Genomic DNA, 21353 nt, shown 5'->3' with positions numbered 1-21353 from the left:
CATAATTCCCATACACAACGCTTAAAAGCATATCTAACCAAAGCTAATAAAAAATAAAAATAGTGCTCTTCCAGACAAATTTATCTCACCCTAAACAATTGCTATATACCTGAAAAACAACAAACTTTATGTTGGATTCTTTGTGCTCATTTCTTCCATCCTTATGTACTAGAATAATATATCTGTCTGGCTATATTGTCCCTTAATGTTCAGCCCTTTACGATAATCTTCAGGCCCCAGAAGAATGATTTTTAACGCCACATTGACGGTGAGCCTCTTAACATGGAGATCATTTGTTGCCATCCATGGCATGCAAGTACACACTTGAATTGTGCTGTGACTGAGTGCAGACACTCACTTCACTCTAAGCAGTGACTGTGGCCTCAGTACCGGTGGAGGCACCGCACATCAATACAAGAGAAACTTTAAACGGTTCTGCATGATTTACTATCAAAGTGAACATCCTGTGTTGTCTGCGCAACTGACGCCTCATTATGGTTTAGATCACTGGCAGCAAGCCTTATGTCTATGCGAGAGGAGGCACCTTCTTGTTTATGGGGCTTGAAAACATAAAAATTGACATTTCAAACTTCCAAAGGTAGTAGACAGGATATGGCGGCGGCAGCATGCACGAGTGCACTTAAATGATGTTCTCAAAGGCAAGACACTTTGCTTGTTATTTACTGGAAAAGCTGAATATACAATATAGCAAGACTCTAAAGAAAAATGTCTGGTGTACAAACATCATAGAAAAAAAAACGTCTTTCTGGATGTATTGTTTTATGACCGAAAATCCAGCGAGAGGATTTTGTTTTCTTGTATGAAGGATGACTGACTACACATGATTAAATGCAAAGATCTAACCTGAAATAATGGGGCACACCGACCGTTTCGAAAAATCCCCCAAAAACGGCGTCTCTACGGTGAGTGAGCTTTTTACAGAAACCCTAAAAGTACAATTTGTCCGATAAATATGCGTGTGGTTTAACAAGAGTGCTATGACATACTCGAATAATACATATTGATAATATTTAAAAGGCTAAAAATACTGTACCCTTCCTGAACCCATGTACATGTATACTTTTCACATGCATTGACACTTCAGTGTACGTGTTGCATTTGACTGTATGTCTGTCCTGTGTTAAAATTCAGCAGCTTCACTAATGAGCAAAGGCAGGGATATGACAGAGCAGAGAAATATGAGAAAATATGGACGGCTTGAGGGACAACGTCAAGCCCTTTTCAAAGCCAATCTTCCGTTGAGCAAACGAGGTAATCCTTTATTTATTAATAAAGGCAAATTGAGAAAATCAGACTTGCTCTGTCTATTACACCGACACTCGAAAGCTTCGTTCCGGACAAATTGAAGTCGGGTCTCTATATTCCCATGCAGGGTATTTTATGGTAGGTTTAGCGGGGAAATGGCAAAGGCTCATTAGATGTCTTCTGGCTTCGCTCGGCGGCTAAAGAACATCTGCATTTCTTGTCAAAAAAAGTGGCAAGTTGTTCTAAAGTAACACACGGTGTTATGAAAGTAGGTCTTGTGAAACTTTCAAGAGATAGCAAAAGAGGAGGAATGTCTAATGTGCCCGACATTAGTTCTGAGAGGTGTGCATTGATACCGCTCTGAGCCCGGCAGCATTTTAGCAACATATCCAGTCTCAAACTGCCAGGCTGCTTCATTAAAAAGCATTCCAAAAAGTGAACGGGATCAGCTCACGGCAATTCAAATGGTCTGCCGTGACAGAGATGTCCCTGTACTGGACCCACTCCAATTAAAACAACCCTATTGGAGGATGATGAATGGAACTGGCATAGAAACGAAGAAGTAAACATGGTCCGGAGGTGAGCACAGCTGTCTACCTGAATGAGCATAAGCACACTCAATGGCTCTTCTATTCAGAATGATGCAGTCAACATGTAAAGACCTTATAGCACTCCCACTGCTCTCCTTCTCAACTAGTGCAGCCTTGAACTTCATGTAAATAAGAGAAGAACCTTATGCCACCTGCCATTCATTATTGACGGAAAGCGGTCAAGTGTTTATTGTTAGTATATAGAGAGACGGTTATCATGTGTTTCTCATGAATCCCTTACTCACTTGTATGCCAGTGCTGCATCGCCGAACATTGGATGTATAGAATATACTTGTGCATGGTTGTATTCATTCCTCAAGAGCATTTTAACCACTGATGATTCATGCTAGATTTTATGGTTGACCAATTCTTTTAGTCAAGCAAATAAACAAGTTCTCACCTGCAGACTGCCTGCATTTGTTTCAATGGGGTTCAGTGAACCAGTCAACAAACTGATTGTAATAGTCATTCGATTGCCTGACAGATTTCAGGTAGTTCTCCAGTTGAAATAACTCCTCCATTATTTCACGTAATGACACCCTCACAATATCAGGTGGATGTGTAGTGTACTTGGAAAACCTTTACAAGACAATCCTTAATCCCCTTTCATCGAGAGACATAAATAAAGATCAGACTTCTACCTGTCCAGCTCTACTGTATTATTACATTAATCCCCTGGAATTTGTGTGGAAGACATTGAGCTCTCATTTTCAAGGATTAAACTGGGTGCCCTCAAAATGGAAGAATCAGGGAAGGACATCATGCAATACACAGTAATGTACAGCTCACCTTAGAATTCCCCTGGTTAGGTTGCCATGCCTTGCATCAGTCACTGTCGAAAGACAGATATGGGAGACGTCAAAAGATAAACACCGCTGGATGAGTTGTGTTGCAACAAGGGATCCAGTCTAGAACAAAAACATAAATGAAAGTGAGTCGTTGAAGACATTACTATTGCACCATCTCCATCAGTGTCTGTTTCCGTACTTGAAAAGTTGGATGAAATAAAACTACTGACCCATGGTATTTAAAAAGCCTCCATTTAACGACAAATCTGATCAAGCAAAACTAAGAAAGATTGGAAGCATGAAATTTACACTGCCCACATTCACCAAATGTCAAGCATGACACTGAGCAAACATGGAAAATCTTTCCGCCCTTGCTTCCTCGTTAACAGAGAAAAATGACCAAAAAACACTAATTCGGGCTGCTTTGTATTTAAATTGCATTTTGCTTTAATTTGGCCAAAGGCAAAATGGAAATGTTTTGGTTTAAAACAAAACACAACATGCATACATAGAGATTGGCAGATATAAGCACTACATTACTGCATTATTATTGATACCATTGCACTAGTATTACTAAAAAATGTCAGTTGGTAGGACCTAGCATCATCCCTGAAGAACATTTCAACGGGTTACTTCCAATTCAATGGAGAACAGCTGTTTTCTGCAATAAATGCTATAATTTCTGAGATCATAAATCAAAACTATTTAAACTTGTCAGAAGAAGTCAGGACGTTCACCTTGAGGAAGTGAAGGTAGATGTCTTGTCACGACTGACAGGGATTATCTCCCCCTCCCCTCCAAAATGTTAGTGCCCCACTGCTAATCACCACCTCCAGCGATCATTGACTGATGCTACTTTGGCCGAGGCTAATTTATGTGTGCTACAGCGCAAAAGATTAAAAGACAATCCTTTTTGTCATCCGTGTGACGGATCAGTCGCCTTGCTCACTGCTCGCCGTGACGTCTCATATGTTTACGTCTACTCGCTGACCCCCACCCGATCCACAAATACAAAAATCCTTGACTGTTACCATGGTGAACATCTGTAGCATAGATAAAGCTAACATTCTCGTTTATTGCGTGGAACTTGCTGAAATTTCCATTAGTGCAATTCGATTAGAACAAAAAGTGCAGGAAGCTAAAACAAACTGTGATGAGCATTGCCTAGCAACAGAAGGGATATGAATTGTAGCATATTTTCATAAATATAAATATGAGGTCCAGATTCAATCATTTTAGGTACATTCATGCATCTAGCCAACACATCAAATAGTACATCATATTCGGCATTTCAATATTAAGAATTACAATTGGAGTAATTGCATAGGAAGCAAAAACGTGTCTGAATAGGAAAGTAATTAAACTGACCAGTGGGTCAATGTTAATTTAAAAAAGATTCATATTACTAGAACATTTTTTTTGAATTTACCTTTCATTCTATACACCTGATGTCATCTGTTCAATCTTTAAAAAAAAAAAAAAAACTTTTTGTAATTCTATCCTACATTAAATTTAAAAAAAACAACCCTGAACGTCAGCTTTGTTTGACTCTTATTTTTCTCTTTTTAAACAAAAATCTGCTGGCAACACCACTGACCTTCATGGAAATATGAAAGTGGATGGAAATAAATGTAATCTTGCATTTTCCAGCTGTCACTCTAATAAATCACTAGCACACAAAAAGAACTAATTTGTGTTGTTCGCAAGGCAAGCGTGATTGATGAGTGCGCTCTGTGCACCAGTAAAGGAGAAAGAGTTCAACAATACCTTTTAAAAACTCTTTAACCGTTAAAAAAAAGCACAGGTTAAAAGAATTATGACTTTGACTTCTTTCTTTTTGCTCTCCAGCACAACATAACAAATCATCAACTCGCCACATCACAATCAATAGAATGCATTCCAGATGAGCGGCGTCTGCTTTGCTGTTTTTGTTGTTGACTATAATTTGTCTATTTTTGAACACGACTCTCCTCTCCTTTTTCTTTTTTTATAATCTGAAATTGTTTATAATCCTGTTTATTTTAACACCTTGTATTGAGAAGAGAAAAAAGACGTATAGTTGTGCTACTGTAAAAACTGGAAAACCCTGGCAACATATATAAACCAATTATAAAAGCATACATTGCGTATAAAAGCGAAAGGAGACATGATCGGTCATGGGGCAACAGAAGAGATATCAAATTGATATTAACGTCTGTGAGAAGCCTTTTCCTTTTTGAGTTATTGCTTTGGTGGTCAAATGTCCTCAAGGGAGCGAGGACACAACTGAGAGCATGAATGTTTAACAAGATGCCTCCATGCAAAGCTTCCACATCGGAAGCTGAATTATTAAGCGCCACAAGCTAAGGCCACATAACGACACAGGTGACATTCTCAGCTCCCCGATCACACTAAATCAAACTTTAATATAAGATGGTAATTTGTGATTTTTGGATTTAACATTTAAGTCGCAATAGCCGTAAAATACTGCAATTGTATTTGCCTTCTCATTATAGATTTGTGAGTATCGGACATTTGAGTCTCGGAAAAAAAGTCTGCAATTCTTAGTGGCTGTTATTTTCAATGATGCGAGTCATTATGGTGGATGGGGTCGGAGGTCCAATCAATGCAGACACTCCATCACTTATGAATGATTTGGCTTGGAGGCCAAAAGGTCACGAGCTTCAATGTCCGACGCATCGGAACTTAGAATGTCAATTGGGAAATGTTTCCTTATTTTCTTGCAATAAAAAAGTAGAGCGTTAAAGTTTGGAAAGAAGTCGGTTCAAATTTATTTGTCTAGGGCTAACAGATGTTTCAACGTCAAGATAGTTATGGATGATGCAGTTGACTGTAGCTTCTGTTCAGCTGCCTTATGCAGTTAAAACGTCATCTTTGTATTTAATAATACTGACAATTTGGACCATGAAACTACTTATCTATTTTCTGTGCGACAAAATCCATATTAAATTTGCCAGACTATACCAGAAGACATTTGAGGTCAAGTCAACAAACAACCCTTCACACTGCCAATTTTATACAAAGAAAATTCAACAATAAAATTTGAAAAGTCTCACAAAACTAACGGATGCTTTTCATTGAACGTCATATTTATGATGGGTATTATGGTTTATTTTTTCCTGCTTTCATGCAATATGTAATTCATGTATTCATAGTCTACTGTAACAATGAAAGAGGGGAAAAAAGATTATATTAAATTTACCCAAACCCATAAACATTTTAGTGTTCCCATTGCACATCATGGTTTAAAATGAAAAGAAAATAATAATCAATGTTTGACCATTCCAAATATAATATGAATACATATGCTAACATTAGTAAATTATAGAGCTCATTCTATTAGGAAACAATATTGTTTATAACCATAGTGCTAATTTAGATCAAACAACCATTACCTTGAAATAATTGCTCATTTCAAAGCGTCCAGTGAAAACAGCATGTAGAAGCGAGGGGGAAAAATTACAATGACTATAGACCCAAGAGCCTATTGAATTCCAGCTGTGAGAACGTCCTACAACTGCACAATAGAAACGACTATCAAAACCTTTCATGTAATTATCTTTGTCCCTGTTTAAGTACAGTAGTTCTAAAAGTAGAGCTCCTCCATTTTCCTCCTACCTTGGCCATTGCCTCATCTTTTGGGCTTCCAAAAATAAAACATGCCCCCTTTTTCACTCTGTATTGCTCTTGCCAGAGCAAAAGAAAGCAGTCTTTCCCTCACCACGCTTACACTTTGCCTAAAGCTTCACTAGAATCACATTAGAAGTGGGCTGCTGCATGTAATGAACCAAACGCATGGCGTCTAGCACTTAGCATTAGTCCATATTAGACTGACAGCTCCATGAAGTAGCAGTAGATGGGGAGTGATCAGCAGTGTCCTGAGCGGTCAAGCAGCTTCAAAGCTCCATGCTACATATATTACATAGTAATATATAAGTGGGATGGCAGCTTTTCCAAAAGAAGTACAGTCGCCTGTACAGTTTCCTGACGTGGGAGTGTTGCGCTCACATTGTGAAAACTGTAAAGCAATGCTGATGGAAGCTGCACTAGTGAGGTTGGAATAATGTGGGCAACAACAGCCAATCCTAAGTAGAGTGGAGAAGCCAGTGCGGTAAGCAATGAGCTGGGGTTCATAAAGAATTCCTCGCTCACTACGCCTCTGGAAACACCTTTTAGTGGACTTTGAAATACTGTCGGTTTCCCGAGGCGCTGGTTCAAGTGAGATAAGTCGCTGGTTGGCTTCATAAGACACTAAGGCGCTCATACCCACCCGACCAAGCCCCCACCCAACCCCTAAATGCCCGCGCACACACACTTTTTGTGTATCGTAAACATTCTATAGCACTTTATTGCCTGAATGGGTTGCTCTGCTGCAGAAATGATCACTGCAAATATGTTGCTGATTCAAAAGTGTTAAGGCTGTTGTATAACAAGTTTGAAAACAGAAATGAAATCCTATTCCATCTATTAATTATCTGTAGAGATTATCCTCGCTTGCAGGGGTGCTGTAGCCTCAGCTGGCCTTGGAATCATGGCAGTGTACACCCTAAACTCATTTCCAGCCGATCCAATTCCTTACATTGAACGTGTTATTATCAAAAAATTGACAGGTTGCAACGTCACCTTTCATTTATGAACGTGTGCATCTGAATGCCAATTGGGAAATTTTGTGTTAGGAAGAGCGAAATGTCTTAAGAAACATGCTTAATGCAAACAAGGCATTTTCCCTGCAATCAACTCCTTGCATTGAATCCATGCAAACAACTACTATTCCTTTTCAAGCTGTGACTTTAATTGGTTTTCATTTAAATTCAGACCCACAAGCATTTTCCAAATAAAGTTAGTAATAGGCTTTATTAGTCCTTAGTGCAGAATCTAGCAAGCATCCAAAAAAGCATCCTTGTATCTTTCAATACCAATAAGTTTCTTTTTTTAACGTTCCCACTACACCCATCATAGAATCATGAGCAAGCGGAGTGTCAGCCAATTAAGCCATGTTCATAATTCTAATACACCTTTTATGATACTGAAGGTATACCCCAGAACAGTTGGAACATGTTCTCGCTTCCCCCTAATAACAAATCTATTCTTTTTTGCTTATACAGAACTTTCTGGTTTAAAGAAAGCAATTTCCTTTGGCATTAAAAATCATAAATCGGTTTGGTAAAATTGCATACATTTCGGCATGTTAGGAGGTTTTGGCCATGACATTCCTAATATGTATATATAACATTTTGAAGTGAGCAGTGCGCAAAAAAAACAAAAACAAAAAAAAAAAAACAGGTAAATGTACCTCTATATCGGTTAACTATCACATGGATCATAATCTGAGTCAACACATGATGGCAAACAGTAGAGGCACTGTTTGGTCAATTTACTTTGCAGGATACATAAGCAGAAACTGTCATATGCCATGTCATAAGCGCCATCTGTGAGTCAAAACATTTGCACATTGCTCATGGCTAACACTTTCTGTTCTAACTAGTGTCAGTGTGTTGGTTTTTATGTGTTATGATCTGTAATGTGATGAGCATGAGTATACAAGTGTTTTCTTCATTTCTCCCTTTAACTGTTGCCTTGTCCTCGGTCTTATTGAACTGCTGAGCTTCTTTGGTATTATCTTTTCTTATCGATATGACCTCAAAAAAAAAATCCTAAAAAATTAAGCTTGGCGTTATTTAGCCAGATTTTCTAGTTAGCTAACAATAAGAAAAGTAAATGTACACTGTTTCTCTCTGCAGTAGGTTAAGATCACAGTTAAAGCCATTGGCCAGCAATACAATTTGGGGGGAAAAATCTTGCCAGCTGAACACACAGCACACAAGAAGACCCCTCCAGGCACACAGCTGTGTACTTGATCAAGACACTAATACCCTGAACAGTGTGTTTCGGTGTTTGCCACCAACAGTTCATGACAATTCTATTTATAGTTTAGGGCCACAACCTCCAGATAAAATTGGCTCAAAAATCAAGAGTTTAGTGCTGAAGTAGCGGTGAAGCAATATTAATTTATCTAACTTTAAAACAAAGTTTTCATCTAGACAGATGGTGAGCCAATCTGTTTAAGCAAATACAATAAAAACATTTCTTATTTGAATTTAATAAGGATATTTGTTTGAGATTAACTTAATTTCAATAGATAAAACTATGTTACCATGGTTGTAAGTTGTAAATCAACTTAGTAGAGCGTGATTTTTTTTCATCAGAATCAGTATGGCTGACATTTTGAAAATAAATAAATGCTTCCTTTTAAAGAGTCCTAGTTTGGTCCATGTGGTGGATTCTGGCCGGATTTAGTTCCCCCAAAAAAGAAAAGATGAGCCGTGCTGCCATTTGCCCTGTGGCCAACATCATCTTACAAGTCAACAGGATGATGATTTAGGCCGTCAGCTACTCTCCAGATATTTCACATTTCTGCCTGCATCCATGTGACAGCTTCCAATGAGCAAGAAAAACATGTTTGATGAATCTCAAATGAAGAGTGGGGCAGGCAGGAGTTGGAGAATCCAGGACACCCTTAAATAATTCCACTTGTGCATAATCAAGACTAAATAGATAAATGAAGACTGATATTCAAATAGAAAGCCTACATTATGTGGTGATACCTCCATGCTGCAGTGGCCCTGGGGTGCTGCTCGGTTTAGCAGTAGATGTATCGTATTAAAAAAAATAAAATCTAAGTTCAGAGAGTATATGGTATCGCCCAGATAAATAAGAGGTTTAATCTCTACTCCCGCTTTTTCATTCTGTTTGAATTCACAGTCAATTTGGAAATGCTGACACTGACCTGCACCTGAAAGCCTGAAGAGCACGGCACTTCCGACATCTAACCCCACTTTGCTCCACCCGTACACCCTGCCTCAATCATTGGTTTGAGCGTCAATATCAGTGCAAAGATGATACAGTATAATTGATATGCAGCTTCACTCCAGAAAAAAAACCTGAAAATGATTTAACCTCAAGAGACCATAGCTAAGTTGCTTTTTGTGAATGCAAAACAACCCAATGGATGTTGTTAATTGATAGACATTGTGCTATTAGATTAATATATAACCACTCACCAACCACTACGTGAGGCACACCTGTCAACTGCGTGTTAACTCTCATTTCTAACCACTCATGGCGAAAGTATTGGCAAAGACGTCATGAGAACCAGTTTCTCCAAGCCGCAAATGGCAGAAGGGTCGAGATGGGTAAAAACGCACATCCATCAAGCCAGAATCGACTAAAACAATTGGCAGATTTTCAAATAGCAATCTGTGAAGGCCATCTTCTAATTTGTCTTCCAAAAAGTGAATAGCAAAGGAGGCTAGGATAACATTTCATCAAGTGCCCTCAGTGGAGGAATTGAATGGAGTCCAATGTTGACGACGCCTTGTGTCTTGTCAGTCTTGGAATTGTTCCTCATCTATTCTATTCTAAGTGCAGAGTAACTCAAGAAACTCCGTCTGTTTTTATCACCACAGAAAAGATTATGGCATCCCTTAAAAGGGAGGATCATCAGGATTTTGTACTCAGTTAATAATGCTTCTGATCAGGAGAACAGAGTGCAGATCATTTTACAAAAAGAGAAATTAAGGGAAAAAATCCTTTATTGTGATTTTCTTTTAATATTGAAAAATCTTAGCTTGTGTAGTGGGATGATCACACAGCAAAGAAGAACTGAGTGGATCAGACAATGTCTGGCGAGACAAGATTAAGCCACCTCAAAAAAATAATTAAAAAATGAAGAAATAAGATCATTGGACTAGGGCATATCGTCCATGAGGGTAGAAGGGGGGTGCAAATGTTGTGAGAAAACTTATAACACTGACAAGCATGCCTCATTTTTTTAAAAAAATAGAGGCCAAACCCAGAAGCCCAGGAGGAATGTTTGCTTCAAAATCCACCAGGAACTCCATTTGGCACATTTCTTTCTGGGCATTGACTGGTCTAGTGCACGGTAATAATTGGGTGAACATCAACATGCTGCATTTATAATAGAAGAGCTGCATGGAAAGTTCTATGAACAGACAGACAGAACTCAGTACCTTGCCAACAGTTATTCACAATATTAGTTTTGACTTGGCAAAAATACCAATTTTCTCCAAATACTGCCTGTTTTCAACCTATTTGGTCACTAGCCAGGGGGGAAGAAAATATTGATAAATATATTTATGACCAGGTTAGCGTCTTACTTTTTATTAATTTTATGTCTTATGTTGCCTTTAAAATAATATACCTTATGAATGTAACTTCATCATAAGCCAAAAGCTGAGTACTCTTTAACCAGATGGAATGTGATGCATTAATGAAATTCCATTAAAATATGATGCCTATAATTTATGACCACCATCTCAATTTTTTTCCCATCCTTTTGTTAATAACCGCCACTCCATAATGAATGTGATTTGAAATAAACATCAGTATACAAAACTGCAAACATAAATTAGATTTTTTTGCTGCGACCGACAAGTCATTTATTAGCATAACAACTGAACGCATCCTATTTGAAGCCTATTCTCGTGTGGCTGGACCAACACCCATCTTTGATTATTCAGTTTTATGTGTGGTCTCTCATGGGCAGCCAAGCTCGTTGATTATAACATTAGAAGACTTGCCCGCTCAGCAGACAAAAGTATCGGAGGCTGTGCTACAGCAACAGCCATGCGTCAACCGTCCGACATTTTCATCTCCTGTGCAAATACACACCAAATGTAGCTAGTAATCATTCATCAGGAAGCCATCTCCAAACGGTAACTGCCTCTGTCCTGCTCATTTATTATTCATCACCACAGACTGGTCAGGCTGCGAGAGGCTCCATGGTGACTACAGTCGACCTCATTCAAGTGTTTATCAGCCACACAGCTGCTAAGGTGTTCTCCATCTTTCTACACCAGGCAGGCTTGCACAAAGCTACAGATAAAAAACCTGACTTGCACTTTCTTTGCTGTGTTTAATGACATATTGCACCAGAAAGAAATGTACGTGCGGTACCATTTTTTGTCCAGAACATGCGATCTTTCAGTGGGAAAAAGTGGTGAGAATATCAAACTGAGTACGAGAAAGGAGAATTAGCTTCAAGCATTTTTATACTTTTTTTTTGACTAGATCCCTGTAGGGATTGTGAGAATATTAATAAGGGATTCAGAGTAGTAACAGAATTTGTTGGGCTTGCATGTAGAGGTCTATGTATCTTCCTCTTTTATCATTCCCGCCCGCGTTATGCCTACCTGAGGGCGGAATTGTCTGAAAATATTTGGGTTAAAAGTTAAAGTGAGGACAAACTATACATTGAACATTGTTGGCTAATGATTCCCTTTTTTTACAATCAATTATTCCCAAATTATATGCAAAAATCTCACTAAACACAGCATAATTGTGGTTTCCATAGTGTTTCACAGTTGCTGTCTAATGCACAGACTGACCTCAGATGTAATTTAAGGCGGCTGTTTTCCTAGAAATACATTTTCCAAATGTGAAAATGGCTTCAACCAAAATAGCTACCTTCCCACACAATTTTTTCCTTGTTCTCTGCTTATGTCAGAAGAAAAATAAAACATGTTAGTAACTCAGGGCCAGGGCAAATATTATTAAAGCTAAAAATAAAATCAGTTTCTGAGACAGAGAGCAATTAAAAAAGCATTTAGCACAACAGCACTTAACTGGCAATTAGTCTAGGGTGAATTCGACCTGTGGCCAAAGAGAACTGGGATAGGTTTGACTTCCGCCATAACCCTAATGAGGACACACATAACACTAAAGAAATTGGAACAACTACCACACTTCTCTCCATAGATGAGGATGTTTACGAATTGCCAGATCTTAGGCCAGGAAATTCCCTCTGTCCATGTATACAGTTCTTATCAAAAGCTAAACAAATTCAGCACCAAAAAAAAAAATAGAAGTAGGTCTCTCTGATAATTTTACAAAACTTCCATCCATATAATCTGGCAGTTCCATTTGCCAATGAGTACAACACAAAGAAATCTGTCGACTGGAACATTCCTGATTTCCCTTGCTAATAAAATACAAGTATAAATGTCAGAAACCTGTTGTCATGGAAACTGACGCATTTAACGTACAGCACCTGATTTTTTTTTGGGGGGCCCGCAGCGACGGCAAAGAATTTTTAGCTTTAACGGTTAGTGTTTTTGTTAAGTCAATAGAAAAAGGCCCTGGATACATCGCCACCGGTTTGTTATCATACTTAAATGAAGCATTGTCTAGGCCCTGCAGCTCAACCGCCCCGTCATGAAAGTGCCTGTGGTGCAAATTCACCAAAACCCCTCTGGGGGCTCGTACTACTCATTGCATGTTGTCTGATATTTTGCTGAGAGCTTGAATTTTGGACGCAACACGACAGAGAGGAGGCCCAGCAGTACCAATGAACATGAGGTTCTAAAATGAAATCAGTTAAGGTCCACCGGATTGAGGCTTGAACAGATGATGTTGTCAGATATTAGGCAAGAGTGTGGCTTTGTTCAAAATTTTTAAAGTCAATTATCATATTAAAGTGCAATTGGCTAGTATAGTATAATGTATTAAGTGGCCCATAATATTTTAGTCGTTCAATTCCCTTATACACCATATCTTTATAACCAATAGGATGATGACTTGAAATAATACTTTGGTCCACTGCATCATATAATGTGCAATAAATGTATCATTTCATATTTAACTAGTGCATATATATATGCATAATTTACATTTGTAGATTGCTATATTTATATCACTGACCTGTATGTACATCACAATCACATTTACACTCATGCATAGTCATGTATTGTTGCATAATAGATTTAGATACATTTAACCTAGGCATGATTATCTCATTAATTCAGGGTTAGTATTTATGTTATGACTTCAATTGTTTAAAGCTGGAATGATTGTAAACTGACTTATTTATTTATTTTTTTTTGATTGGCTGAAATTTTGCCAAAATGTCTGAGAACAATTATGTCACCTACTTCTGCCAAACATAGTCTTTTTTTCCCTACTATTACAGTTAGGAAATCAGAAACCTGTTATCCTTTCATTCCATTAAACAAGATTCTTTACCCTGCCATGCACATGACAAATGAAACTATTTACATAAGCAACATCATGCATGGAAATTTAAAGATTCTATTGAAGGTTTCACTCCAAGTATTTTCTAGGGAACCGTAATTTAAACGTGTCACCCACACCGATCTTAATTACACGTTGCATGAGGGCAAAGCAGGCTATTCGGCATGCAACAAGATGTCACGCCTTCCGTCTACATAGAATCTTCCATTTGTACGTTGAGCATATAAGGCAGCAAACTTGGCAGACATAATTGTGAGGGATGGCAGCTCGCTGGGGAGGAACTGGCCATCTGCGAAGGTGCAAACTATCTCTATGATGCCCACAAGGGCACAAGCTCCATTCACATAATCAATTTATGCAAAAATCTGGTGTGTTACCCCAAAGAAGTTTGCACTGTATGTGTGATTCGGGTGTGAGAAGGATAGCAAGTAGCCAAGCAGTCTATTTTAACATTTTCACAGTATTCCAAGTTAAAAGATATTTGAGATGATGTATTTTCTTAGACCGGCACACATCCCTGATTGACTGTGAAAGTGAAATTGCCAGTTAAAATCTACAAGGTGGTTGCCGCTAGGGAACGCAATTACAGATGAGAGGACAGGACGAACAACAGTACTTTAATTCGCCAAGACTAATTTGATAATAAAAGTCCATTTCCATTTCGCAGAGCAGCCAATCATAGTAAGTCAACGGTGAGCTCGGCTGCTACAGTATTTCTGCAGCTGTTGGAGTTTCCAAATCACATCATCTGTAATGCGACCCATTCACGACATGCATTATTTGATTGTAGGTATTCAATAATAATATGATATCACATGCAGGAATAAGGCAATAGCTGATTATTGTATTAATCACATCACTACACAGACACACAAAAAAAATCTAAAGAATACTAAAAGAAATGACCTGAGCTACCTTAGAAAAACAGCAAGTCAAAAATCAATACTGCTCTTGTTTCGAAGTAAAACAAAATGGCAAAACTTTTACAAAGGTTAGTAGAAAAAACAAAAAAAAAGGAGCAGGAGAGAGTGACTGGGTGTTGTGTCAGATGCCTATAGTGTTTGGCTTTTTAACCTCATCTGCCTAGGATTTCTTTTTTAGCTCAAATGTTGTTTGAGATCAATAACAATCTTATTTGGAGCCAAAAAACGAAATACTGAGATTTTGTGGAAGTTAACATAAAACATCGATCAGTGACCTCAGCCCTATGTACTCACGCGCATATGACAGAAAATATAGAGATTTCAAAATATAAATATATATATATACACATACACACCCACACACAAGGGATGCTTCCCCACCAGCCTAACAATGGGGGCCATGTGTTGTATCTTAACCTTTTTTCTTGGCATCAGAGCTCATGTGTAGAAGACGTCAGTAACCTTACAGAAGGGCAGCACCATTAATAAAATGTTAAGTGGAGACAGGCAAAGGAATCACAGATGTCAATCATCATTATATGTGATCTGCTAGCAATCCAAATTCCAAATGATCTCCCAATTAAGAAGAAAAATGAAGGCACGGATGCGATCGGAATTTGACATCCTTATTAATTACTACCTACTTTGTGAAAAATTGACTCCTGCGTCGTGTCACCTTGGTGTCTTACTGTGCATTTGCTTCACTAGCCATGCAAGGAAGGCAGTAACATTAACATTTTTTTTTTTGCCGGTAGGTGGTTTTGTTAATGTTTATGATTTTATAATCCAATAAGTTGTCCTAGTAGTTTACCATAGGGGTTTAATCTTAACTTTTGCTTTTGTGCCAAGCATTTGCATTCCCCGCTCTCGTCCTAAATAAAATGTCTGATTCATTGATGACCTAATTATACACCTTATTTGTAAAATAATAAGAATGTCATTCTAAACTCCCTTTCCACCATTTCCCTCCCCTAGAAAAGCATAATTGCATTTATGTGCAAATTCTACATCAAAGCATTAGCCCTACATATTTATTGTTGTCTCTGTGGCATTTTTTGGGACAGTTTGATAGGGTTAAGCACGAGTGGATTAAAAAATACCGCACATCCGTTTGCATACTTTAATCCTCTTAGTGCCCACTCCTGATACATTTTTATATCTTTCTCATCTCTCGCTGAGGTGAAATATCAGATTAGTTGCTCAGGCTCAACTTGATCTCATTACAACCTCATCTAACATCCAGGCCTGTTAGGCCGATGGCGGCGCAAGGCGGGCGTTTGCTCTGTCTGGGGAAATGCAGAGCAGCTCGCAATGATTACGTTCGCCCCGATGTGTGATGTCACGTGTGCACACACAAAAACACAGACATAAATAGCCCAACACAATTGGGTGGGAATCCCTGTCCTCTCTCTTCAAGGAACTTCTGGGGTAGATATGATGCCTAGTGACTGCGACAAGCACACACAAATCACATACATCCCTGCTAAGGCTATGTCTTCAATAGGATTGGTTATCATCTATAGCAGGGGTGAGCAAACTTTTCAATTCGGGGGCTACATTGACTTTAAATATTTGAAAGATGGGTCGGGTCAGCTCAAGATACGATACATATAAAAAAGTGCATCCGTTAACAGTAAATTTGAAACATAAACAGAAAAAAAGGACTAAAGTAGTAACATACTCATCCCTCATTATTAAAGTAAAACGTATAAAGTACAAAGTCAAGTAGAAAGGAATGTATTAAGAAATATTAAAATGTAATTTAAAAAAAGAGAAAGGGGGTGTAAAACACAAAAAAACAAATAAGAGTTGACAGAGCTAAAGCCACTGGCGTCCGCGTGACGGTTCCATATTGGGGAAAAAAACTATTTGGACAACATCGGCGGGCCAGATTAAAAGGTCTAGTGGGCCCGATGTAGCCCGCGGGCCGTAGTTTGCCCATGACTGGGCTATAGGTTATTTCACACCTACACCTTATGGGACTTTTAACAAAACAAAACAAACAAAAAACATTTCTATTGAAGCAAACTGACAAACTGAACACTGCCAAAATAGGGCACAGTGTCAGCTATTTAGTTTCATTGCCCAACAATAGACTTTTCAGGAAGTGCAGTTGGAATCCTTATCAGTGAAGAAAAGGCAGCGGTTAATCCACAAGGGTTACGACTGGCAAAGTCGTTCTTTATCCACCTGAGCACGATCCTGCCTTTGCAACGTGTGCCCTGCAGATATTAGTCAGGGTGAGCAAAGTGTACGTTGAATGTTTTCCCTGTTGAAGGCAATGAGCCGTAATGAGGCGCCTGTCAACAGTATTCCACGCTGATGATTACTGAGGGACGAGGCACAGGTGGACTCAGCATGCAATATTCACATCGCTGTAAATACACATTGATGGGCACTTGTTGATGCTGGACAGGGAATTGCTAAAAAAAAAAACGCATGTGTCGTCTTGTGGATTACTTGGAATATGGTATAAAAATGTGTATTATGTTGGAGCTGGAATTTTCCAGGAAAGAAAGATGAATATAGGTAGAAATATATGGTTAACCATACAAAAGGTTAATAAGAATATGCAATGTTAGGAATTTTTTGGAAAATGCTCAAATGTATATAAAAAAATTCATTCATTGAACAGCTTATCCTCACAAGGGTCATATGTAATACTCGAACCTAAAAACACGAATTGTAGACATGAGATGTTACGGAACGTTAAGTTTCAAGAGATGGTGCTAGGATTAGTTTTTTTTTTTTTTTTGGAGGAAGTCAGACATGAAACTCATTGCACATTTTGTATTGTAGATTCAGTATCAAGATTCAATATAAAGGAGAAGCACAGAAAGCCAATCAAGAAGCTGTATTTCCCCAGTACGGTCATCGCTCTTCCTCGCTCGCTGTACTACAGCGGCCGTGAACGAAATAACTGTTGACACAAAGAGAATTATTTTTCCGCCCTCACTCTGCTGAATGGCCAGCGGATTATGAAATGCTGTGATCCACCCTCCTTCCCCAGGCCCGGGTAAACAGGAGCTGACACACAGGGCAAAGGAATCCCCAGTGCCTGAGGCCCAAGCCGCCTTTGGCTCCAAAAAAAAAAGAAAACCAGGACGACCATCACACTGAATGCTAAGCAACAGGAGATAATGAAGCCAACAGGTAAAAGGATTATCATATTAAATATGTCGGTATATTTAGCTTCAAAGCCTGGATGATGGCTAGGCACATGCATGTATTCTCACATGCATCAGGAAAGGAATGAGTCAGCGGCAGTAGCCTGAAGTTTGAAGCTGATAGATAATGAAGTTTAAAAGGCAAAAGGAAGGAGAACGCTGCCCTTCAGTCATCGGCAGCTTCGGGCTTTCATGAATTCAGGAAAGGGAAAGGTCTGCGCCACACTGATTGGGCTGTAAAGCTACACGGATTCAACCAAACTTCACCTGTCCACACAGAGCACGCCGGTTGGAAGTGTTTAGTCGCTGTGTAAATATGAGATAAAATGGCTAAACTCAGATAAGGGCTATCTGAATTTCTTCTGAATGTAAAATCAATAATACCCTATATTCCAATATAAAACGGAAGGTCCTTCTAAAGTTCTAAAGTAATCCCAAAAAAACATAGCAAGTATTTAAGTGACCTTATAAAAGGCAAACCAAATTCCGAGCAAACGAAAAAAAAATAGAACATTCTCTATGCATGCTAGCATGCTGCATGTGTGGCACAAGCTCCCCATAAAAATCAAGCACCATTCAACATTTTTACTACAAACACCAGGAAACAGCGCTTCCACCTCCACATAGTGCCTCACACCACGTCCAATGCCAATGGCTTAGAAAAGAACTAATTTCCATGCAGATTTCTTCTTTTTTTTTTTTCTCCCTCCCGTGACTATAATTCCAGACCAGCCATGAGGCGGTAGACGCGTGTCGTTCGATCTAATGGCTGAGGTCTAATTGCATTCCGGGATACTCGAGCAGAATTCACAATGTCTGTGCGGGCGGCCTAAGCGCAATTAATAAGCCACATCCTGCAGGGGAGGAAAGATTGGAGGTGACCAGCCAGGAGATGCATGGCTGCCTTTGGTGTGTCCAGACAGAAGGACAGCAGTGGCATCCCAAGGCAACCGGGCTCCCTTTGGGTCTGTTCTGTGCTTGGACTATTATGACGCCAACTTATCCAGCCCGCTGCAATCATAGAGGCACAAACAAGCCCCTTACCGCACCGAATGCTAAGCCAGATCAGTCTCGGGGGTGGGTTGTCAGGTTTTTGCTGGGATAACATAGCATGAGATTTTTTTTTTCACTCCCTCTCAAACTCTCCCCTCCCTGCTTTTCTGCTTGAATGCCTGTTATTTTGGATTCACATCTTCACAAGGAGGAGAATTGCCTTCCGACACATGCTGCTGACATGCACGCACACTCAAAGATTGCCGTTGCTTACAGTAGACAAATAGGCACCAGAAAGCTTCTCACCTCTTATCTCGCCCCCAACGCAATCTGACAAAACAGCCTGCAGATTTGTTGTAGACGTGAGCGTAAAAATGAAGATTAGGTGCTGACAACCTGATAGTTCAAACATTTAGAACGGGATGTTGCTGAGTTCGTTGTTAGAAGGTGATGAAGCGCAACAACTTAAATGAGTCCATCAGAGAGCAACAACATCGTATGCAGAAGGCCCTTCTGAAAAGCTATACTACTATTCAAGACCCCATCCCTATGCTGCTGCATTTATCACACAGCAAGCATATGGGTGCCTGCAGGGGTGGCTGTGCCCACTCAGACAGATATAAGGACAGAGCCAGAATACGATGTCTCCATTCGCTGGCTTCGTTCTGATGAAGAAAGCAAAACAAAAAAGTATGCGGGCACACTCAATGGTCTTGAATAGTAAAACACTGTATAAAATACATATACAAATACTCCAAAGTGGTCAGTGTAGAGGAGTATGAGGGGGCAGAGATGGAAACAACGTCCCAAAAATGACACTGCACTACATATTCAGGCATTCTGTGGTGCCAATCACAAGCAATCAGCAATGATGTTCAATGGAAAAGAAGATAATTGTTCTCACAATCTATAAACGAACACTCCAGTTGGACCTTTGTTTTGAACTCTCTTAGTTCCGGTGTGTCATTTTCCCAAAGGGAATGATTCATTTTGAAATAATCATGCATTTTTATTAAAGGGCCGTGATTAATCCAACTAACACTGCTTTTGGTAAGAACCATTCTATTCTCCCTCTCACACATGCCTCTAAAACATGCCTTTAGTGTTCACTGATGATTCAAAATTGGCCTTGAATATGAATAGATGTTCGTCAAGAGATGTGATCCGTTTGGTTGGATACCAATCAGGAAGGATGCAATGCAGTTCACTTACTAACTTAACGAGGGACTACTGAAAGTTACAATGACAAAAAATGATTTCTGATCTAAACTGATAAAACAGACCTTCAACATTAACAACTGTCCAATGCCATGACAGGTCAATCCAGTTTCATTCTTACAAGGACAAAATCCACAATTTAAACTACCAAGTGAAACATTTGAAAACAAAAAGCACAACGGGAATGACTATGTAAGGACAATGGGTGTTTAACTTGGACCCTCTCTCAGATACCTTTGTATGAGAGCTGTGTTATACCCACACGTGACACCTCTTGCACGGGTGTCAGGTTGGACCGCCAGGCAGGCCACAGGTGTGATAATGTCAGCATCTGTCACACACGCTCAGCTATTCCATTCGGAGTAAGCTTCTGGGACAAGAACACCATCGTATGTGCCATTCCGCAGCAGGAGAGCCGAAAAGAAATATGCGATACGAGATAAAATTCTGTGTGTACTTTCAGCTGCAACGGTTCAAGCTTTCTGACACAAGTGCTTCAAATAGCTTCAAACCCCTTGCAAACTTGTGAAATTCCCATGGACTTCAATAGCCTGGCGCTGCCTGTCGTCTTCAAGTTAAAGAACAAACCTTGAAGTGAATACAGCACCATGCGGAATATGTGTGTCAGGAAAAGGCCATTAATTATTCACTTCCTGTTATGTCAGTCAATGTTTTACTCATTCCCAGTCTACATGTGGACAATAATGTGGATTTAGATTCATCACTAATTGCTGTGGGATCCATTCCCTGACTGTTTAGCAATGGTGGAAATATTATTCAATGTGATTGTGAGGCTAAAATTGGAGATTTATCTCAAATGTTCCCCACTGCAAATCATTGTATAAATAATGTACAGCAGAGCCTTTGAATCCTTATATTATTTATGTACTAAACGGTCCTGATATTTGATTAGCAAGTAAAGAAATGTGTATCTTGGAAATACGAGATACAATTGGAAAATTTGGGGTTAAAAGTCCATATTCAGCCTGTTTTAATTCTGCAATTACAATGGATGGCTGTGATAAAAAGTTAAGAAAAAGATGAATAAAAAACCAAGACCGCAACATCTAGATATGCAACCTCCACACACACAAAATAACTGAGTCAGATGTGCAAACCATTGGCCACTGTGCTTGGAATAGAAATGATCACTTATTAACAAATTATAGATATGATTCAGAAGATGAGAAGTGATGGCGACTAGAAATCAAATGCAGCGTTGGACTCTGCGTGACACCACTCTCTCACCGCATAACATTTCAAGACCTCCAATGTGCTCCAATCAATAGAGGCCACAAAAGGCACATCAACAGGAGGAAGTATACAGAGCTAGATTGCAGCTCATAAATGAAATATGCC

General features: G+C 39.2%; 1 protein-coding gene across 1 annotated transcript in view; it reads right to left on the bottom strand.

Annotated features, from left to right (window-relative positions):
* Positions 1-21353, bottom strand: part of LOC144207425 (uncharacterized) — a 186604-nt gene that overhangs the window by 31980 nt on the left and 133271 nt on the right. Inside the window, exon 13 of the mRNA XM_077732902.1 lies at positions 2646-2764. Within this exon, the coding sequence (XP_077589028.1) occupies positions 2646-2764 (119 nt within the window). The remainder of the gene's footprint in view (positions 1-2645; positions 2765-21353) is intronic.

The sequence above is a fragment of the Stigmatopora nigra genome, chromosome 14, assembly GCF_051989575.1.
Source record: "Stigmatopora nigra isolate UIUO_SnigA chromosome 14, RoL_Snig_1.1, whole genome shotgun sequence".
NCBI classification, from domain to species: Eukaryota; Metazoa; Chordata; class Actinopteri; order Syngnathiformes; family Syngnathidae; genus Stigmatopora; species Stigmatopora nigra.
This window is presented reverse-complemented; position numbering and strand designations above follow the sequence as displayed.